Source organism: Leiobunum rupestre, chromosome 6, assembly GCF_980474605.1.
Source record: "Leiobunum rupestre chromosome 6, qqLeiRupe1.1.hap1, whole genome shotgun sequence".
Taxonomy (NCBI): Eukaryota; Metazoa; Arthropoda; class Arachnida; order Opiliones; family Sclerosomatidae; genus Leiobunum; species Leiobunum rupestre.
The window spans coordinates 61,431,508-61,454,789 of record NC_143389.1 but is presented as its reverse complement, the minus strand read 5'-3'; the positions used below and the strand labels follow the sequence as shown (position 1 = coordinate 61,454,789).

Genomic DNA, 23,282 nt, shown 5'->3' with positions numbered 1-23,282 from the left:
TCTCTCCAAAACATATTTCTTCAGCTTCCAAGAACGGGTGTACGTTTATGCCAATTAAGAAACGAGAAAGAAGGGAGGGAGGGAGGGAGAGCCTAAAACAAACCTCCGATTTATTTTTGGTGCCGCGGACCAACCGTTCTTATTAACGCTGGCAGACTATACTTCTTTCTCACATTCACGGCGCTTTCAAGTCACTGACCTTTTTCGAGCGTAGATGAAAGGAAAAATCGAGAATAATTCTCTACTAACGCTTACTACGGGACTGGGTTATTGTTGCTGGTAGAGAATTGCGAAAATATTGCGCCGTAAATTCCGAAGCCTATGTAATAAAGCGGCGGCTCACCTGTTTTTTTTCTATTAAAAGAGCGGCCAGTAACGATAAACATCAGAATATGTTTTGGATTTAAGAATGAGGTTTTTAATATCGTCTCGCATCCGGATAGTAATGCCCCCTTTCAACCCCAATGACGATAATTTCCGACCATTCCGTCGCTTCCTGGAAATGTCTAGCTTACTTATAACAAGCGTCACGATTTAGCAATACTTACAAGTTCAAAATCGAGACGCTTATACACGACCCCGGAGACAACAGGATCTCGTCCCCTCTCTCGTGAAAATCTCAGACAGACACAAATTGAATTAAAAAGAAAAAGGTTGACTGTACGTAGGCGCCCGATCCTCCAAAGACGCGTCATTGAGAGCGGGTTATAGTTTAGGCGGAATTTTACGAAACGCTTCAATAAGCCGGTCTGGGTGAAATGAGGTTAGTAATGGGAGAGCTAACTAATGGGGCTTAAAGGTTTGTTAGGAAAATTACTTTTCGACTGCAGTTTTAAGATCGACCTTTTCCACGCTGTAACCCGTTATCGACAACAGCGACCCTTGGCGGAAAAGGAAGAATTTTAATAAATTCAAGGGGAAGCGTACTCCTAAAGCTGTATAAAGATAATTAGCGCGTACAACCCTTTTAAGTAACGTAAAAGCGATGGACTTCGAGTCGCGTAAAACAATCGCTTCCTTGCGTTTCTCGCTCTTGGCCAGTTGTAAAAGTGGAATGTACGGCGTTCGGTCACGAATCCAACTCGGAGAAACTCGAAATTACGGAGGAAGGAACTCTTCAAACACTATATCAACAAGGGTTTATTACTACTGGTTCTCCCTAGTAATTTGGCGACTGCTAATAACGTAGTAAGAAGATTTAATAGTCGCTGTTCGCAATATCTTGGCCGTAGAAATCCGGTCTCATTGGAGGGTACGGACAGCTGGCAGGGGTCAAAAAGGAAGCTACGAAAAGGAAAACTCAACCTTTTCCGGCGACAAGCGAAAAACGAAGAGGGTAAAAGTACAAGAGCGGCTCGCGAGATGATGTATCGCTTTTCCGCGAATGACGATGGACGGTACTCATCGAATTGGAGCAATCTTCTTCTTACCTCGAGTAGTTCTTGGACAACTTTATGGCGTTGCGTCTCGTCGTTGAAGTCCTGCAGTTTCTCCGTCATTTTTCCAACGATATGATTCAACATGTCACTCGTTTTCAGGACGTCACCGCCGTGAAGCGCTTTCGTCCTGCTCAGCTGAGCCAACTCGGCCGCGATGCTGACCACGCTGTCTCCTCCTTCCACCTAGAATTGGACATCAATAATTTTTAATAATTAAACGACATTTGCAGTAGTGTAAAATTGACCTATTTACGTATAAAATTAATAAATATGTTTTTTAAATAAGCATGAAAAATTAACTTCAATCAAGGTTTATTTATCTTCCCTAAACATAGAATAGAGACTAAATTCAGTAGGAACTCTGATTAGAGAAATAATAATCTCAAGGGGAATGTTAAGGAAGGAACTTCATTAGTTTCTTTCGAAAGACGATACATCAAGCGTTACCAAAACAAAATTCCCAAAACCCAATGAATAAAATATGCCTCACTGGTTCTTAGTCGGGTGAAATCATCGCGGTAACACGAAACCCAGAAAGGGACGTGCCCCCTTTAGCCCCGAAATAACTCTAAAGAGTGAAAGAAAGCACAGATTTATCCGAAATACTCAAGGTTACCGTCGAAAACTCGCGGTGGCAGCGGAAAATGCGCCCGTTATCCTCCCTTTCGGAGCTAGGGTTAACAAGCGGTTAAGTCGAAGGCGAGGAACGAGTGAAGTTTGTTCGCGAATGATCGAGGCGACGACATTCGGGTATTATCATAGTTTTCGAGGTGGAAACGGGGTCTCGGAAGGGGAACGCCAAAGTGGAAAACTAGGTTTCGGATTCTAATCGATCACTCGAAATTTACTTCTTTCCGAACCCTTTTACTCTTTCTCGAAGGACCTTTTCGCTGGCGACCCACGCGGAGGCTTAAAAGAATTCCGACTTCGAGGGCGACCAGCCGTCCATCCCACCCTGACTTAAGCGGAAAAAACGTCCTCCAGCAGATTCTTTTCATCCCGCATCGCGTTCTCGATTTTGAAAATGGAGAAGAGAGGGGAGTCGCTAAAAGAGGGGAGTGAAAGCTCTCCGAAGCGACGGAATGCAAAAACGATATGGCCAAAGGCACCTCTGTGAAACTCGAGGCACCTCGATCCGAGGAAACGGGAGAGATCACTATAACCAAAACGCGGATGAAGACTGATCAGTCCGAATATAGTGAAGTACTCGTACGTTTTGAGCGACAGCCCGTCGACGTTCAAATTCCAAGGTATACTTTTAGGTCGAGAAAATAATTTTCAATGGGTGGCAGGGGTTACTTTAGGACACTATACGACCACAGACGTAAACACGTCGATTTAGAATTTCAAAAGAGAGCCAAAGATCGATCTTCAAGATATATTAAGCAGTTTAAACACCACGAATCTGCAAGTCAATATTTAGGCTTTCGCGATATAACCTTCGAGCAACATTGGAATCGATTAGCTAAACACTGAAACAAAAATGTCTATACTGAATAACTGATTTCCGTTATTGCCACGAGAACAACATTGCTATCCAACCACTAGCCACGAAAAATCTATGCCTAGCTCGCTCGTGCCTCGCCCAGAGAAATGCCTAGCTCGCTCGTGCCTCGCCCAGAGAAATGCCTAGCTCGCTCGTGCCTCGCCCAGAGAAATGCCTAGCTCGCTCGTGCCTCGCCCAGAGAAATGCCTAGCTCGCTCGTGCCTCGCCCAGAGAAATGCCTAGCTCGCTCGTGCCTCGCCCAGAGAAATGCCTAGCTCGCTCGTGCCTCGCCCAGAGAAATGCCTAGCTCGCTCGTGCCTCGCCCAGAGAAATGCCTAGCTCGCTCGTGCCTCGCCCAGAGAAATGCCTAGCTCGCTCGTGCCTCGCCCAGAGAAATGCCTAGCTCGCTCGTGCCTCGCCCAGAGAAATGCCTAGCTCGCTCGTGCCTCGCCCAGAGAAATGCCTAGCTCGCTCGTGCCTCGCCCAGAGAAATGCCTAGCTCGCTCGTGCCTCGCCCAGAGAAATGCCTAGCTCGCTCGTGCCTCGCCCAGAGAAATGCCTAGCTCGCTCGTGCCTCGCCCAGAGAAATGCCTAGCTCGCTCGTGCCTCGCCCAGAGAAATGCCTAGCTCGCTCGTGCCTCGCCCAGAGAAATGCCTAGCTCGCTCGTGCCTCGCCCAGAGAAATGCCTAGCTCGCTCGTGCCTCGCCCAGAGAAATGCCTAGCTCGCTCGTGCCTCGCCCAGAGAAATGCCTAGCTCGCTCGTGCCTCGCCCAGAGAAATGCCTAGCTCGCTCGTGCCTCGCCCAGAGAAATGCCTAGCTCGCTCGTGCCTCGCCCAGAGAAATGCCTAGCTCGCTCGTGCCTCGCCCAGAGAAATGCCTAGCTCGCTCGTGCCTCGCCCAGAGAAATGCCTAGCTCGCTCGTGACTCGCCCAGAGAAATGCCTAGCTCGCTCGTGCCTCGCCCAGAGAAATGCCTAGCTCGCTCGTGCCTCGCCCAGAGAAATGCCTAGCTCGCTCGTGCCTCGCCCAGAGAAATGCCTAGCTCGCTCGTGCCTCGCCCAGAGAAATGCCTAGCTCGCTCGTGACTCGCCCAGAGAAATGCCTAGCTCGCTCGTGCCTCGCCCAGAGAAATGCCTAGCTCGCTCGTGCCTCGCCCAGAGAAATGCCTAGCTCGCTCGTGCCTCGCCCAGAGAAATGCCTGGCTCGCTCGTGACTCGCCCAGAGAAATGCCTAGCTCGCTCGTGACTCGCCCAGAGAAATGCCTAGCTCGCTCGTGACTCGCCCAGAGAAATGCCTAGCTCGCTCGTGCCTCGCCCAGAGAAATGCCTAGCTCGCTCGTGCCTCGCCCAGAGAAATGCCTAGCTCGCTCGTGCCTCGCCCAGAGAAATGCCTAGCTCGCTCGTGACTCGCCCAGAGAAATGCCTAGCTCGCTCGTGACTCGCCCAGAGAAATGCCTAGCTCGCTCGTGCCTCGCCCAGAGAAATGCCTAGCTCGCTCGTGACTCGCCAAGAGAAATGCCTAGCTCGCTCGTGACTCGCCAAGAGAAATGCCTAGCTCGCTCGTGCCTCGCCACGAGAAATGCCTAGCTCGCTCGTGACTCGCCAAGAGAAATGCCTAGCTCGCTCGTGACTCGCCAAGAGAAATGCCTAGCTCGCTCGTGCCTCGCCACGAGAAATGCCTAGCTCGCTCGTACCTCGCCACGATAAATGCCTAGCTCGCTCGTACCTCGCCACGATAAATGCCTAGCTCGCTCGTACCTCGCCACGATAAATGCCTAGCTCGCTCGTACCTCGCCACGATAAATGCCTAGCTCGCTCGTACCTCGCCACGATAAATGCCTAGCTCGCTTGTACCTCGCCACGATAAATGCCTAGCTCACTTGTACCTCGCCACGATAAATGCCTAGCTCGCTTGTACCTCGCAAGCCACGTGAAATGCATTATTAACAACTATTTATTTTCAATTTTTAAGTGTTTTTAAGTGAATTTCTTATAGATTGAAATCAAATCTTTAGTTTAAAATTTCACACGCTAAATGACGGAGGTAGTAAGCGGGTTGGAAATCGTTCCTCGTATAGATAAAACTTGTTCCGACGCCAAGAAAATTTCTCAAAATAAAAAGTGAAAGTTTGAAGTGATTGTACTCGAATCTTCCGAATCAGCCAAACAAAAAGGTCGTCAATGAACGTAATTTAGTAGGTATCCTCCCATCCGGACCTTTAGAAGCTTTGTAGTGGCAATAATTACTCCCAGCAGGCCTCGTAACCTATAAGTAACGTACCGAAGGGCGATTAAAACGAGTCTAAGAAGACGGCCATTAAACGCGTTTGTCGAACTTTGCAGAGTTCCATAGCGCTATAGATAAGCGACGTAAATTATACTGGCGTGGCAAGAGGCCGCAAAACATACACCGGGGAAATATATATCAAGAAACTACAATCGCTTCCCAACGAACCCAGTCCGCCATTCTAGACGCGCGGATCCTGTTCTAAGAAAATTCCGAAGCTCAGAATTTATGTTCAGTTTTCTTGGGAGATTACAAGATTACTCTAATCCTGGAGCGGCCGATAATAAACAATCCCCTCGAAGTTGGCCGCCGTCGAAGCGATGCTCTACGGAAACGTACGATTTATTTGAGCCGTAAAAAAGCCAGTTCGTTTGGTTTCCCGAAAGAATTACTTTATCTCGAAATAAAATCGCTATAAATAATTACCCATTAAATAATTGATCAGAGGTATATGTTCGGTACCGAAAGTTCCCAGGAAAGAACGAAAATGGCTTCCCTAGCAAAATTTATATTAACTGTACATTTGGATTATATTTCCAAGCACGAAGCAATTGCTTTTTATATTCCGTTAAAACTAGTGACAAAATGTAACCGATTCCATAGATAAATCTAAACATCAAATTATTATTTAAATTAATTTTTGAAGATTTAATACTGAATTAAATATATTATAAGAGCACTACAAACTATTTTATTATAACAATTGCTCAGATTCGTATCTCTTTTTAGAGAATCACGCGATAGTAAGCGGACGGAAAATGTGTGCTGCAAGAGGTATGTGATGAATAGAAAGTGTCATACTTACGGAACACCATTATATTCTTATGGTTCTACGTTACATAAATAAGTTAAGATACTTTTATAACATTTTACCACTTTCTATTATCATTCCTCTAAAATATATTTAACAAATTAATATTCGTGATGAATTTCGACTACTAGACAGATAATAATTTTCTATGGGCAGTATGGGCTAAAACAAAAAAGTGCGAATATATCAGGTTTTTGTACAAGCCTGTTTTTCCATTTTCCCGCGAAAGTGAGAAAAAAATAACTTTATTATATGGAAAAGGTTTTCTCTTTTTTCTTTTAGTTATACCATTTTCTTTTATGAAAATATAAATTTCATACGCAAGAATTCGGGGAGTAAATTTAAAATGGGGAGTATAGTTTTTCACTCAGGATTCTCTTCTTTTCCATATAAATTTTCAAAATGAAGAGAGCTTCGTCCGCGTTAGCGTGTATAGAGTGAATGGAATAATGCATTCGCGTACGAGGATTTAAATATAAATTGCTTCGGCGGAATCGGGCCCATAATATTTATTTGGGCATAGAAGTTTCACCAAGTTGAATGAAGTTGAAGCTTTTTTTCCGAATTCCTCCGTTCTGAGAAGCAAAGCTGCTTCAAGAAGGAAAACCGCTTTGGATCAAATATTAGCATAACAGCTTGCGGGTTAATTAAAACGCGAATGAATGGGCCGAGGTTGGGGATCTATTATTCACGGCGGGAAATTCAATATGTTGTCAACGAGGTTCTCCTATTGTGGTTCCGCCGAATTCTATAGGCCAGTTACTGGGAAAACCGCGTACATAAACTGGTAAAAGTGGACAAACTGTGACACCGTATATTCCATAAGTTTCTTTGATAAAAGTTGCTAGTTCTAAAAATCTTTGGGTATAATAGGGGCTTTGCAGCATGACGTCACGCCGTACCTTTGGTTACGGCCGCCATGCTGCCCTTACCAAAATCGAAGTTAGTTTTTTTTAAACTTAAAAACGACAAGTTTTGAGCTGCCACATTTCCATATTCATCCTTTTTTCACCTTAATTCACGCCTAATTTCGACCTTAAAGAAGGCTTATTTACAATTGTAGAATGTAGATATGAACCAGATTTAAACACGCACCAACAAAATGAGCTTAAAGAAGTCTTTTTTAAACTGTCTCAATCCCATATTCATCTTTACATCAGATCTAATTAAAGCACGCGATAGCCTGATTTACGACTCAATATTGCAGAACCATAAAGTGATTTATCAACCAAAAAAAGTCATAAATAATTTGTAATCGATAGACTTTGGTTGAGTCTTTATTGGATAGAAAAATCAGCTTGAGTTTAAAACTTTGGTTGAGTCTTTATTGGATAGAAAAATCAGCTTGAGTTAGAGACTTTGGTTGAGTCTTTATTGGCAGAAATAATCAGCTTGAGTTTAAGACTTTGGTTGATTATTTATTGGCTAGAATAATCAGCTTGAGTTTAAGACTTATTTAAAGCTGCATTATATACTTTTTAGCCTACATTTAAATTTAATATATTTATTCTAGTTTTAATCTAAAATAATATTTGGAGATTCGTTTTTGTCTAGCTTGCAGTAGAGTTTTATTAGTCTCAATCTTATCTCAAAATAGGAGATTTGGTCTAAATTTAATTTGAATTATTCGCAGTTACTAAAGTTTCAATCTAAAAGGATAATACACAAAAATTAGTCTATAATATCGAAATTTGCATCCCTATTTTCCCTTTCTTTCAGTCAAATTTAAAACTTATTTAAGAGTTAATGAAAATCGGAATGTAAACGTAGTAATAAAGACGTATTTAAAATATTAATACGATCACTGTGAGTTATATTAAGTTAACAAATATTTTACACGCGTGAGGTTAGGTGTAGGCTTACATGTGTTATATTTTCATGTTTCGAAAATATCTGTTTATTGGAGTCTACTCTAAGTCTTGATTCTTAATTATCCTAGTTCCATCCTAAAATAAGATTCCTATTTTCGTAAGATCTAATCAAAACATATTTGAATGTTATTTATGTTTTAAAAATACAGACTAAATTTTAATGTTTCAGAACAACGATTCCACAATTGAGACTTGAAGTAAACCTTATTTGGTATTTAAAATTCGTACTTCAATATAAATTAATTCTGTATATACCTAACATCAGAGCTTTTCTAGGGCTAAAATAATTATTTTTCAACTTGCAGATAATTTTATTAAAACGCATTTTAGGCTTTAAATTTAAACCTTCTTTAAGACCTTTTCAAATCTTACACGACAAGGAGATTAGCATCCATATTTTCTCTTTACTTCAGTCAATTTTAAAACTTATTAAGGACTTAAAATAAAAAGACTTCTGTGAGTTATATATTTAGTCTACAAATATTATTCACACAGAAGGTTTGTTTTAGTCATAAATGTGGTTATTTTGATTTTTCGAAAATATAAATTTATTTCAGTCTTATCTAAGACTTGATCCTTAATTATCCATCCTAAAATAAGACTCCTATTTTCGTAAGGGTGGTATGTTTTTATTTTCAATAGGAAAAAGCGTTGGTAACGCATTATCTACGTCCAGCTTTATAGATGAGAAGCGGAAGTTAGTGAACGGGATTTTGAAATCCTAGCCGGTTCTAGCTTTGGAAATCTACAGTTTGGCTCGTGCCCCGTGAACACGAGATTTTGTTTCCATGGTAACGTTTTTCAATAGCACAAGGAATAAAAGAATTTTCACTAATTATAGGTTCCGCGTGAAACAAGGTTACATTGAAATTTAACGTTAAAAGGAACCACCTATGGACATTGAAATTGTATCTACATAAATACTACTACTAATTACGTTAGAATATGCCTATAGTTAGCCCGATTTAGTAAATTGTACGGCAATTTGCATTCATGGACTGTTACTTCTGGTATGCAGATTTCCCTTCTACGTAAGATTTTTCTTAGTTTTTTTTGCATAAAGAAAAACGGTCCACTAGCGTAAGTACATCCGTATTCTGACTTCAAACTTGTTGGTAGGCTTACAACAGCAGTTACCAAGCTAAGTAGATCCTACACGCTATCCAAAATATAATCACTAGCAAAATGGCGAAATTCAAAAGAAAGAGGGTGGGGGATCATTTTTGGGAAACACAAAAAGCTATTTGTAAAGACACGCGCGAAGGCCCTATTACGAGAAGCGGCAGTCAAAAGAATGCGTTTTGTCCCGCGAACTTAATAAGAAACTGGTTCCTTCGTAGACTTTCTTTTAGCGTTTTCTTTCAAACCGGAGAGAGCCGGGATAAAGCTTAAGCCTTAACTAGTTGTTCCCTCCACCGCGCGAAAGGGTGGTGTTCGGCTTGTGGTAAATAGCACTGGAAAATGGTAATAAAGAGTTCCCGCTGTAAGCGAGCGCGTTTGGAGGGATATAGATGGGAAAAAGAGACACTCACCCGTTGCTTGAGGTTGTCGACCCAGTAGGAGGTACACTGGCTCAAATCGGGACTGTCGGACATCCAACGGACGGGATTCGAACCGCACATCCATTTGGCGTGACCTGTAACCAAAAAAATACGCTTTGAAGGTTAAACCACCGTAAACTGAGAATCTGATTGACTTTGTTTAGGCGTAGATAATAAGGCCGTGTTTTTCCCTATCGTCCATTATCTCTGAAAAGGACGATTAGGAAGGAGGTGCACGTTACGCGCACGCGAAAATAATAACCCATCATTGGTTTTTTTAAAACCGAAAACGAAATTTTGTATTTCTCGGGAGCCACGCGATTGTTGCGCGTTCAGAGTTGTTTGCAAAATGGGCGGATAAATACGCTCTTCCTTTTCCCGGGTCTTAATTGACTACTAAGCGCGCCTGCCAACCGCAAATTACAGCCCAGTTAGGCTATAGAAGAAACGGGTCGAGATACGTGATTTATGATTGTATAATTTGCGTAGGAATAAAACTGAGCTTAGAATAAATAGTCAGGTTAAAGGGTATCGTCGAACGACGACGTCATACGGAGAATGTCGACCCTTCGTAGCTCCCTTCGAGGGGTAATCGTTCTTGATTTTACTTAAACGTTTCCGAGAAGTTCAAAGACAGATTTCTCATAAACGAAAATGATGGCTTCAAATAGGGTTTCTTAACCGTAACTAACGTGATAATAAGTTTAGTTATCACGGCGAGCGATCAGATGAGGAAACGAAGGGGCGAGACCGTCAATCGCCTACGTGTGTTCGAATTGACAGGTATCATTGTGCCTAGTGATATCTCGGGGCGTTTCTGATAGCATCCAGGACGGAGGGAGGAACCCACGGAGTTACCCTCGAAATATAAATTACATTTATGGGTGTATTCCATCTCGAATTCGTTTAGAGTTTCATCGAAGGCTTCGCCGTATAGTCACGGCCGTATTTGACGCTGTCATTCGATCAATTCGAGCCGATTCGTCCCGCTTTCCAACGAAGGACCCCGCGTGTTGTTAACCCTCTTCAATTTGCCACGCGAACCCCTGCCTTTCATTCTTTAGCCGTCGCGGCGGACGACAATCTGAGAGTATTACGAGAGCGGAAGGGAGAGGTGCAGTCCGCGTCTGACGACTACGAGGTAACCCTGGCAGGGACAGACCCGTTTTATCCTAAGCCTACTCGGGATCTCTTCATTTTTTCAAATATCCGCGCGCGAGAAAAGGAAGCGAGCGCCTGTTTTCTTTCTCTCTGGCCTTTGAGATAAAAATCGAAATTTCATAGCGTGTGGAAGAGAAGATGAAGGATGGCCGGCAATCCGTCACTATCGGTGCCACGACGGCCATCGCGCTCAACCCAGTTTAACGTGTGTCCGATACACCTTTTTATACAAGCCGTAGATGGAGAGTTTTTTCACGCCGGCTGCTATCCCGCTTTGATACGATATATCCCTCCGCGACGGGGTGCTGAGCCATATACGCTTTTCTAAGTAGGCTCGAATAAACGGGCGAGTGCCGCGAGAAAAATGTATTTATAAGAAAACGCCTAGACGCTTTTCTACGTAGACTTTTATAGACATTCCGAATTCGTCTCCCTCGCGCGTTCTCTACCCACGCGTCACTAAAATATTTGAATATTTTTCAATCGCTCAATTATGCAAATTTTAATAATCTACTCTATCCATCATTTTTATTTTGATATACAAACCTATAAATATGAAGTTAAATGTCGTAAATATAGAATGTACTATAAAAATCTACGACCCAAATAATTATCAAATTAATGTATAAAGAAGAATTACAGGGTTCGTACAAAATTTCCGGAATTAAATTCCCTGACATTTCCATGTTTTCCCTGACCAAATTGCCAAATTTTCCCTGAGCATTTTTGAAGAATAAACGAATGATTTGAGGTAAAGATCTTGAAAAATATTTTCTTTCAAAACTATTTTGGGGGTCACTTTAAAATTCCCTTACTTTTTAGGACCATTTTCAAATTCCTTAACGTTTCCCTGACCTTTGGAAATCTTTTAAAATTCCCTGACTTTTCCCTGACCTTTTGGAAACATTTCCAAATTGCCTGACCTTTCCAGGTCGTGTACGAACCCTGTATTACTAAATAAAATCTCTAAATCGAAAAGTATAAGATTCACTTTAGCACAATGTCGCGAAAAAATACTTGATTTATATTTATATACAGCGGATAACTTTTAGTCCAGTCATACTTCAAGTCCAGGATGTAATTCCAGTAACCTAACATTTTCGCGTCGACCAGGAAAACTGTCCGAAAATACCTCTTCGCTTCTTTGGAAATGAAATGGAAAAAGATAGAAGAAAGAGTCTGTGCCTCGGATATAGAAAGTGGGATAAATGGGACAAGAGCATACAGTTGGAAGATGGGAAAGATGGATGTGGCCATTTGTCAGAGCGCGCTGCGAGAAGCGCGAGTCGCGGGCAGCACCTACGTAGTCAAGAAGATATAAAGGGTTAACCTATCTATTCCATTCTACCTTCACCGAAGCGCGGAACCATCTGACGCCAGTGTCAAAGGTACCGCGAAGGAAATAGCCCCTACTGTCGCTATCGAGTAAGGTTCGGTTCGAACTGCGAGTCTACAGAGTGCTTTTTTCTTCGGGTTTCTATAGTCGCGGGATTAGGCGCCCTGGGCTACTAATCTGACGTCCGGATCTAGGGACGAAAGCTTCCGTTGAGCCTCGGAGAACCGAAATCTCACCGCACCCATCGCTTCTCTCTCTCTCTCTCTCTCTCTCTCTCTTCTCTAGAAAAAGAAGCGCCCTCTCTTTTTTCACTTCTTCTAAGCCTACGGTTCTCTTTTGGGATAATCCCGGGTCTTCTCTATTTTGGTCGACTATTTAAAGCTTAATAAGTCGTACAAGTTAGCTAACCACGATCCTTTGATTATAGCTAAGTGATAGGCTGAAAACGTTAACTATACTTAAAATGAGATACATTTTTACCAACTTTTTTCCTCAATGATTTCAACAAAAACGGTGGTATTACCATTACAGATATTACATTATTATTTCCCTAATAACTCGGTCCAATATCCAAATTTCTATCCAACTCGAATCAATACACATCCAGTTCGAATCCAATTCTATTTGTATAAAATTAATTTGAAATCAGATTGAAGTTAAATATAATTCTTTGTAATTGGATAAAATAACACATTTTGGATAGTTATTTGTGATCCAAGTCGAATTTGGAAAATTGGATCTACCCAATTTTGGATATGGTTTTGGAATCTACCAATAATTTCAAAGGGTGCTGGCGAAGTATACGGGGTGGCCCTAATAGGCCCGGTTGTTGACCCCTTTACCACCAAACCACGGCTAGTTTGCCCCCCGTGCCTTCCCCCTCCGCACAGCCCCGTATTTACCCGTTTACAATAACTCTAATAATAACGGGTATCTAAGGCGGACTTGGAAAATAGAATAAGACGAACAAACCCCAATAAATATAGCACGAAAGAGAACCATTAATAATGTATGGATTTTGCGGAATCTATAAGACCCATGAGCCGCGAGGACATATTTGTTTATATCCAACAAATCATTATATACGTCAGGGCGCGAAAGCGGCTCGGAATGCGCGTCGTGGGAACAAAAATCCGGGCGCCTAAACAAGGAAGGAAGGCGCGTCATCAATTAAAGAGAGAGGATTCTAAAAGCTGCCTCCGCTATGATGTTGTTAAAGGAGTTATGAAGGAGTATAAAAGAATGAAAAAGATTGCGCCCCCTTCTTAGCCCCGGGAGGCTGGTGGGCCGCCAGTTGAAACGTCGAACGGCCCGACTGCGCGCGCGGACAATTCCTCCAGAGAGTAATAAACGGAAGCGCCTTTCAATTTATCTGGTCGAGAAGTGTCAGCTTCTAAGAAAGTGTCATTCGGCGCGATCCAATTTTTCCCGCCTGTCGGAAGAATCGACTAAAGCGCCGAAAGAGCTCGCCAGGGGTAAGGGGTGATAGTCACGGAGGGGGGGGGGGGGGCGCCAACGAGATATTGTTTTCCTCTTCTTCCTTCCGTTTGACTCGGGCCTTGGCTTGATAAGAAAAATAAGAGAACAAACTTTTCTATCCGTCCCTGGTGTGGGAGGCGGCGATGTCTACCGGCGCTAGAGTTCACGCGCTCGCTCTTCGCGTCCAATTGCCGCTAAGCTAAGAGTTACGATTATAGGAAAGTAGCCTGGTACAATCTACGTCTTTTGTTTCTGGCTAAAGTAGCGGCTAAGGCTGGGCGGGCTTCTCTTAAAGGATGAGACTGAGTGGTTGGAGAAGGCCGGTAACAGTTGTTGTCTATAAATAGACTTAAATCCTCTTCGGCGACTTCCGACACCTTCATCACTCCCGGGAGGGTCCTCACCCTTCCTCTTCTCCTTTTTGGTCGGCGCGCTGTACGACGGAACAGCGCCTATTTAAGGGGCATATCCATCGCGTACGGTGTCTTCGCGGCTTCTCGCGGTTAGTTTTTCGCGCGCGGACATTTGGAACAAGGAGAATGCCCTAACGAGAAGTAATGGCTCAGGGAGGCGCTTTATTCTTTAGTTCTCTCCCCGTCTTTTCTTTTTTCGCGACGAGCCGGGATACAAAAACACCTTAACGTTGTTTGAGGACGAACCAAAATGAAGAAGACAAATTTTACAATGATTTTTTTTCAAATGGGCTTCTTTACTTTAAAAGAAAGGAAGTAGAAGAAAAAACCCTAAAAGCGGCTCGCCTCTTTTACTTTTGAAGGTAGAAAAATAGCGTCGAGACGAAATGAAACGGCTGCGGGATCCGATTAAAGGTATAAGTGATGGGGTTTTTATTTCTACGCCAGTAGGACTATCGCGATTTCCCGCCGAATTAGTCGCGCTTCGAATCATCCGGAGGTGATTTCGTCGAAATTTGTCTCTTCGAGTAAATTTAATCCCATTCCCAGACACAATAACCGTAAACAAATTCTCCAAAAAAGGATTCAGTTCATATATTTTTTCAAGCTTAAACTGGAAAATAAGGTCTACGATTAGTAGCGTAACACGCGTGTTTTTCTTGAAGTATTACGCAAAGGGAAAGATGTCTTTGTATCCTCATTCAAAAGATGATGAAAGAAATGAACAAACTTACCAATGGCACCTCCTGGGCACTTGTTGACGGCAGTCTCGCCCGCTCTTGTCCAATTCCATTGGACGTGTCTGGCGAAAACGGGAGAACACTGTCCTATCCTTTGCACCACGTTGTTATTTGATAAGTGGGCGCCGTACCGGGAACCTTCGTTAAATAAAAGAATAAACGTTATAACAAATGTCGGCTAATAAATTACAATATTGTTTCGCGAATGCAACCAAATCTTTCGAAAGCAAAGCTAATAAACGGTCGATGGAAGGGTAAACAGCGGTAAAGATGCTTCCATCACGCAAACTGTCTCCTTCTTATCGACCAACAAGCTTTTTATTCAAATCAGTGGGGACCCCGATAGTCGAAATTGGCAACGTTTCGCAACTAACTAAAGTCCACCGATCACGTTTCTGGGCCGATGATGGCCGAGCGAAGAACGATAAAAAGAAACGTACTTTAAGATGGGAGTTTTATTCGACTCGCGGCAGACGGACATCACTCTCGTTAACAAACATTAGAGGAAAAATATCACGCTCAAGCATAAAGGAGAGTCCAGTTAAGGAAGAGATAAAAAGTTCCCTGCCGCCCACAGCCCCCCGCTTTCGGTTCCTTCTGACGAAGCTAGCGGGGAAGCGGCTATCAAGGGAAACAGGCCCATTAAATCCGGAGCGTAATAGGAAAAGGCAAATCTCTTGTCGCCTAGTTAGCTTCGGAATTAGGGCAACTCCTCCCCCTTCCTAAGTGGACACGTATATATACGTTGCAAAGACACTGTACATTATTTAAGCCGAAGAACGAGCTCCGAATTTAAGAATGGACTTAAAACTTTTCTACAAATAAACTTCTAAAAAGGGATTAAGCGAGAGTCATCGACGCGGGGGATTAACTTTAAAAGGTATATTTACGTAATTACGTATATCCATTACGTTCCATTTGCAAGCTCATATTTAGAAGTCGTAATAAACGGATTAGGTCGACGCTAGAATTTTTAATAATTTAATCTATTACTATTTCGACTACTTATGGATTACATTCTATCGTGTCTAGATCAAAATGAAAAATGTACGCTTTGACTTCCCTCTGGTGTTTCTTGACGAACGATTTTAATCCTTTCCGAAAGCAGTTTATATTAGACAAACATTTTCTAAGTTAGCGGTACTACGATAGCGGATATTCATATAATTCGTATTAAAAATTAATGACTTTGAAGAGAGTAAAGTACATTAATTTTTAATACGAATAGTTTTAATAATTCTTCGCAAATATGAAAGCCAACGAAATTTCGTTAAAAATGTCACGGGTTACAACGAGAAATAGCTTAGTGCAAATAAGAAACCAATGACAACGATTCGCGACTTACCGTGGGTGTCCGTGGGCCATGGCGTGGACTGATACACGTAATGAACTCTGTGTAACGGAGAGCCATCCGTCGTCGTGACCTTTCCATAGGAATATCCTTTAGTAGGAACTCTAGATGGCGTTTCTTCGGTAGAAATGCTGGGATTCTGTTGTTGTTCGGGGTACGACTGTCTACTATTCGGAGATATGTTCGCGGAATGCACCGGAATCGGCGTGTTGTTCGCGAAATTTTTAGACGTAGACACAGTTGCCGCCGTCGTCGTTGTAGACGTAGTGGACGACGGCGTGGTCGTTGAAGTAGATGGCCTGCAAACACGCGTCTCTAGGTTATTCTCCGAAACATTAAAACTTTAAATATTTTAATCAGCTTAGACGAAATCCGCTGGTTTAAACCAAGGACAGTAGATAGAGGGACAATAAAGCAGGGGAAAAAATTCGATTTTAAACGTCTTCATATTGACGGAGAGTTAGATGTAAACAAACCGCGGCCATTGTTAAGACGTGGTTCACCATGGACAGTATTATTGTAGTTAGTTTTTACCATTTTGATGTTAAATTAAAAATAAAACTACGAGCGTAAATAAAAAATGCCCATTTGTTTTGAACACTTAAGCCTCGCCAAGAACCGCCAAAATTAGGTGACCAACTAACTCTCCTCGCGTTTAGGTCGTTTTAGGTGATATATTCCAACAGAGGCCGCCAGTACACTTTCTCGTCCCTCTATCTTATTTAAACATTTCTAACTAGGTCTCTACGAGTTTCTGATTTAAATCATAGTCACCTAAATATCCTCGTGAGAGGTATTATTATTGGAGGCGGCGTCGACGTGGTTGTCGTCGTCGTCGAAGGCGTAGTCGTTGTTGACGACGTGGTCGTCGATTCTGCAATACGCGTGTTCGGAGAAAAAGCAATATTAGTTGGACGTAAGTGTGAAACAAAATCACGACAAATAACTAAATCTACTAAGGTTGCATTTCTACGTCTAAAGATGCACAACTTCAAAGTAAAAAAGCAACAGTGATGTTCACGAACAAAAAAATAAAGCGCTACGCTATAGCTAAAAGCATGCCTATGTAGACTAAACAATAATACTATTTTGGAACGATCACCTACTCAATATTAAGCGGTTTCTTTCGCTTGTTCCGGGATTTTATGAGTAGGGTAAGAAGAGTAACGCTATGACGTCATTTTACTCTGATTCGGTGGTGGCGAATAGTTTAAGTCGGAGTAAAAACGTTTTTTTCCAAAATGGCACCTGTGGCCTTTTTATCAGATAAATTCTGGCAAGCCGGCGACAAAATACGATTAACTCTCTTTACACCTCCTTTTCAGAAGGAGTAAAAAGAGTAGCCCTAATACTCCGGAACAAGCGAATAGTTTATGGGACGGAGTAATTATCATCCCCGGAACAGGCGAATAAAACGTTTCAGCGTAAAAAGAGTACACTTTTAGTCCGAGAACAGGCGGACAGAAACCACCTATTTTATCATTTCAAATCAAAATCTTTAAGGAATTACCTGACCGAAATATTTTTAAAATATCTTTAAGAAATTAAATCAAGAGACGTGGCCGTAAAAATTGAGTAAATGATCGACATCCAATTGTCGATCAACCTGTATTACGACTAAGACTACAAAAAGGTCACTTAAAAAAATAGAAAAACAAACAGTGGCAGGCAGAGGTCAACATGCTGCAAATCGCGAATACTCCAATTTAAAAAAAAATTTAAACCAAAAAGGGAATAAAAATGAAAATTCATATATTTCTACAAATTTCGTAATAACTGTAATTTCGAAGTAAATAACGCGTAATGGTAACTCGGGGGTTGTGTTCTATACCTGGCACACACTTGTAGTGAGCTTCCAAGTACTTGAGTGTGCCTGGACAAGGATCGTCAAAGAGCGAACTTGAGGCCAGCAGACTGCAGCCCCTCTTCATACCACAGCTTGAAAATCAACAAGTGCACATGGCAATAAAGCATAATCATCAAGCGTACTAACTCTAGAGATACAGTCGTCGGCATCCAACCCCGAGCAAACTGCGGAAAGCTTCGATATTGTCTCGTACCAAAACTGAGACTGATTATCCATATAGAATCGAACCGCGCTAAAACTACAACATTCGTTTCGTGTATACTGTAGAGACACGGAGGAGAAAGTGGGGGGCGCTTTCTTAGCTCATCCATCTTAATAAAAGCGCCCTCTGTAGGAAAAGAGAGGAGTTACACCGACCGCGACAATTTGTTACCAATCGAGAAAAACTAAGTTGAAGAGAATCCAACGATTTTTCAATTTTGTTTGTTAGTTTCATTCTTCTCGTAAGAAAGAAAAGGCGGTAAAGACGATAAGAACTCGGAGATTTAAAGGGGGCGGTATTGTCTCTCGGAAGGACATCCGAAATCGCCACCGACAAATCTGTCACGGGAAATCTCCGAGACGAATCTTTCAGTTACGATTCGAAAAGAAAAGAGACGAGACGCCAGTTTCCACGGCCCGAGAAGAAATACAAACACCAACTCTCTACTTTCTTACGAAGTTGACTTTTTATTTTCCTTCTTTCCAATATGATGTTGAAGGGAAAAAACTGCCCTAAAGTTTTTATGGCAAATTCTTTCGTAAATATATAAATCGTTGACTTTTTATGGGGGGGGGGGGGGGGATAGAACTTAGCATTCCTCCGTGTCTCGAGTGTCGTTTAAAGCTAAAACATTTGACTTCTCCGGTAGAGGGAGCTTTCAATGTCGCCGTTGGCTACAAATACGTCGCTTTCTTCTCATTGCGTAATAGCTATCGGAGCGAAAACTCTGCGAAAATGCCTCGGCAAATATGCCGCCCAAAGCGAAGCACCACGGCTATTGACAAACAAACCCAAAAAACAAACGGGCAACATTACCGCGGATTCCCGCTGATCGCGTGATAGGTACTTAAAGCGTTTATTCGGAAGATTTAGAAGTATTCCCTCCGAGGAGACGGAGAGCGTGTTCTTTCCCAGCCCTATTATTTCGAGCGTGTTCTCGCGTTTGTAGGACTCCGCTTATCTGGAACGTCATCTTCATCAAATACCAGTAACGAACCGTGGTCGCTTTGGGAGGCAAATTTTAAAGCCGCGGTCGGTAATCAATCCTGAACCTCAACCTAGCCTAACCTTCAACGTAACAGTCGCGATCGAGGCTAGAGTAATCGCTTCCTTCCCCCCAATGAAGACGACAGACAGGTAGAAATCACGGAGGTCAAAGCTCTTCGGCTTGTCGTTCGATAGAAGATTCCGTATCGTCTAGCATTCGCTCTACCTCGCGTGACCTTTCGACCTTGCCTTTCGTCAATACGTTCTCTAACCAACGGCGAAGTTGAAAGGCGAAACAATGGGACATTCGTGGACCGAATACGCGTATATTTATCTTCGGCGGTTAATTTGTCCGAGAAGTCAAAACAAGGGGCAACTCGCTCGCCGCTAATTTGCTCGAAGCGACCGAAACATCTTAAAACGGATTAGAAATGGAGTAGGCTTAATTTCTAGACAAACCAACCTAGCATGCACTTGTATTGCACTTCTAAGTATTTAAACGTGCCCGGACAGGGATCGTCGTCGAAGCGATCACTGGTCACGTTGACGTTGCAGCGGACCAAGTTATGGCATCTGCAAATCAGACGTTATCACACACAAATAATGGAAACAAAGTTATTATTATACGAGATTTATCTACCCCCTCAAATACGACTTCACGACGGAATTCATCGAAGCTACAGATTTCCAGAATTGATTAGGAGGGTTATTGGTCTCCGTCTTAGATTATTTTAAGGTCCTTAATCGCGTAGTTGGTCTCGTCCTGGGTGGTCAACCCGAGGTACGCTGTGGTAATTTCGACGATATACCACTTTTAGGCGTGGGCATATTTCTAAGACGACTGACGTAGGAGGGGTCGATCATTTCGAAGCTTACATTTCTACTTTCGCCGACACACTAATAAACAAATATTAAGAGGCTAAGAGCTCGTCCGAATCCTTAATACGTTTAAATATTAAAAGATCAAACGAAACAAATGGGTTCGAATATATTTGCTTTTATTACGATTAAAAAAGATTACGCAGTTTCATTAATTTTAAGGAAAAGGTTTATCCGAATGGGACCTCCTAATATAATTTTCTCAGAAATCCATTAACAGATTATAAATCTAATATAACGTAATTACCGAAATATTTTAACGAAGAAAATTTGAATCGTTAATAGAAAATGTTACTGAAAAATAAATTAGAAGTTAGAAGGGCTTTTGTTAATATTGCGGCCCGTTGAATCTGGTTAGAAACGGACATATCGATTGCGCAATTCCATTTCGAAGGGAGATTTTTTTGGGCGGATGGGGATGCGACGTGGAAGAGGCAATTGAGGCAGTTCATGAAAAATGGCGACTGAGTGCTTCATTACCCCCTCTAATGGGAAAAAGGCGGAAAAGTATTACGCAGGAAACAGGCTTTCGCCCCAATACGCGAACTCAATTCACTATACAGTATCCACGCATGGTCTTCAAACTCTGGGAGTTTCCGTCTCTCCAGCCCACAGCCGTTTATTATACGCGAATATTGCGCTCACGGAGAACACCGAATTTCGATATTTAGGAAAACGCGGCGTCACGCGGTATATGCCGCGTTCCTCCCCGCTGCGAATACGAAATTATTTGAGGGTAGTTTTTTTCCAAAAGAGAAAGACAAGTGGATATGCAGAGTGTTTTATGGTGTTCTCAATGTTTACCACCGCTCGGTCACTACTCGGGAGGTCTATTTCCCCATCGTCGAATATATCCGCGCAATATTCGTTCGCTTCAAAAACAAGACCTATATTAAGCGGTTTCAAACGGCTCGACTTCTTGACGTTCAATCAGTTCAAAAATCGTCATGGCAAATGTCTTTTTTTTTATAAATTACTTCAACGCAAATGGATATAGAGTAGAGATTTGTATTTGAAGCCGTACCATTTTCGCCTATTAACGTTGAAATAATATCCATTATCATCTCGTGTCCGTTTGAATATTTTTCTAGCAACTATTCCCATTCCATTTGATTTAACTTTTCTATATTCCCAACACCCATTCAATAACATTGCCGAAATTCCCATTTTCGATGGTAAAGAAAAACCATCCCCGACCATTCCCTAACCGAAAATAAGTTAGCAAACTGATCCCCGACCATTCCCATGGTTACCGTGGTAAGACGTTTTCAACCGTTTTCACGATAAAAATTTTAAAAAAAAGGAGTCAGGGGTCATAAAGCTATTGACAACCCGATTTCACGGATATTTCCCTGATTTTTCCAGGTGCAAGATAAAATAAAACTAAAATTAAAAAGTAACTCATTTTATTATTGTCATTTAAGTTAGAATGGTTGCATATTATATAAAAGAAGAAATAAAGTCAAATCTTTAATAACAAAAACTAATTGATTCAAATTTGTATTCATTAGGGCAAACTTCCCTGATTTCCCCAATTTTTACTAAAAAAATTTAATTTCCCTGACTTTTCTGTTGACAATCAAATTCCCTGATTTTGCTGATTTTTACAAAAAATTTAATTTCCCTGACTTTTCTGTTGTCAATCAAATTCCCTGTTTTCCCCGATTTTTACTAAAAAAATTTAATTTCCCTGACTTTTCTGTTGACAATCAAATTCCCTGATTTTGTTGATTTTTACAAAAAATTTAATTTCCCTGACTTTTCTGTTGTCAATCAAATTCCCTGTTTTCCCTGATTTTTACTAAAAAATTTAATTTCCCTGACTTTTCTGTTGACAATCAAATTCCCTGATATTTAAAGGTTTTCCAGGTCTGTATGAATCCTGGGAGTGAAAGAGAATAGCAAACTTTCGAGCAGCGGCTCTCCCAAATCTAACAAAGCTCGCTCGATGAAATATCATCTCGAAAGAATCAACAACCGAGAGCCCCGCCCTGTAATAAAAACGACGGCAGATTGCGAAAGTAGTAAAAAGTAAGACAAACCAAGCAGAAATATTAGAAACTTCCTTTATCCGTAGCGAAACCGTGGGAAGAAGCGAGCGCCAAACAGAGCTAGAAAGAAGGGATCCGAGGAGAAGGAGGTGGCCCGGGATCCGGACTAATTAATGACGCTTTTCTCTTAATTATTCTTCAATATGAGCGAGCCCGAATTTCGATGGAAATCAAGGGGAGCTCGCTGCTCCGCGTTATCCGACGAGCGGACAAACGGCTCGTTTCAATTATTTCCGATTGCGGGTTTTTGCTCGGCCCGTAATTAATTGAGTTCGAGATAAAAGAAAAAGGGGCAGAATACGCGGGAAGGCACGCTCGGGTATAAGCTAATAAAGACGGAGGAAATAACCGCCTCTTTCTAGCGCCGCCGACGCTTTATCCACGATTACCCCTTTTTCCAACCCGCCTCCCAGCGAACGAACCTGTGACCACGGATTGGCGACTATTGGCTGGGGTGGAAAGGTGAAACAACGCGAGAGACAAGACCTCATCTACATCCGATACACTGCCGTACTTTGCCAACTGTAACGATTTTTGTTGCGTTTATTCTCTCCCTTTTTCCGCATTCGTATGATTTATCTTCGGAGAGGTATAGTGGAAGATTAGAGACATTTTTTACCTCCGTCCCTTTTTCCGAGCTACTGTGTCATTCTTAGTTGTAAAAGAGAGTCGTTTAAGGGCTTACAACTATAATCCCGAGAGCGTGTAAGATTTATATGTCCTCACCATCGTTAAGAAACCTTGGTCATAATTCAATTGAAAAAAATTCAGCTTAACGGTTTGTCGCGTTAAGTAAACATTAAAAACTGATTTCAAAGTTGATTACGTTGATTGATAGTTTTTAATAAAGGGTTCCTTGTTTAGAAAAATAGATGGCGCTTGAGAGCTGTCTGCTTATTTTAAGCTAAATTAAACTGAAAGCCGATGAAGGGCTAACATTGTTACCAGCCGTCTCATCACAGCGCCATCTGGGAATTAGATTCCTTATGAAATTGCACACTATCAAAATAAAAATCGATAAGTTAAACAGATTGTGATAATATTACAGCGAGAAAATCCTACACCTTAAATTCCGGTATAAATTTTAAACTTTGAGCATAATATCTAGTTTAAATTCCTCAATCTTGAAGGAAGGGGAGAACGGTGAGAGGAACAGGACTCGAGAGAGACGTCGTCGGACGGGAAGATGGCATAAAGAAGGGATCAACTTGTCCCAGTAATTAATTATCTGTAAGCGATTTTTCCTTCATTTACATTTTTTTATCCCCGAAAACTTCAAGGGGTCGAGCCGAGGCTTACTGACTAGTCCCACTCGAGCGGAGGACGGGTAGGGTGGCAAAACCCTCGACCACTTCGAGAGCCTCCAAAATATGCAGATAGG

At 42.0% G+C, this 23,282-nt stretch overlaps 1 protein-coding gene across 8 annotated transcripts in view; it reads right to left on the bottom strand.

The window, feature by feature from the left end:
• LOC149942907 (latrophilin Cirl-like) overlaps positions 1-23,282 on the bottom strand; it is a 282,318-nt gene that overhangs the window by 37,427 nt on the left and 221,609 nt on the right. For 7 of the 8 annotated variants that reach the window (XM_090179813.1, XM_090179812.1, XM_090179817.1 and 4 more), the window contains 6 exons: positions 19,435-19,544; positions 16,690-16,789; positions 15,910-16,214; positions 14,559-14,702; positions 9,427-9,530; positions 1,431-1,622 (listed from right to left, as the gene is read on the bottom strand). In XM_090179813.1, the coding sequence (XP_090035939.1) occupies positions 1,431-1,622; positions 9,427-9,530; positions 14,559-14,702; positions 15,910-16,214; positions 16,690-16,789; positions 19,435-19,544 (955 nt within the window). Of the gene's footprint in view, positions 1-1,430; positions 1,623-9,426; positions 9,531-14,558; positions 14,703-15,909; positions 16,215-16,689; positions 16,790-17,746; positions 17,854-19,434; positions 19,545-23,282 lie in introns of all 8 variants that reach the window. The other variant, XM_090179816.1, reaches the window with a different exon arrangement.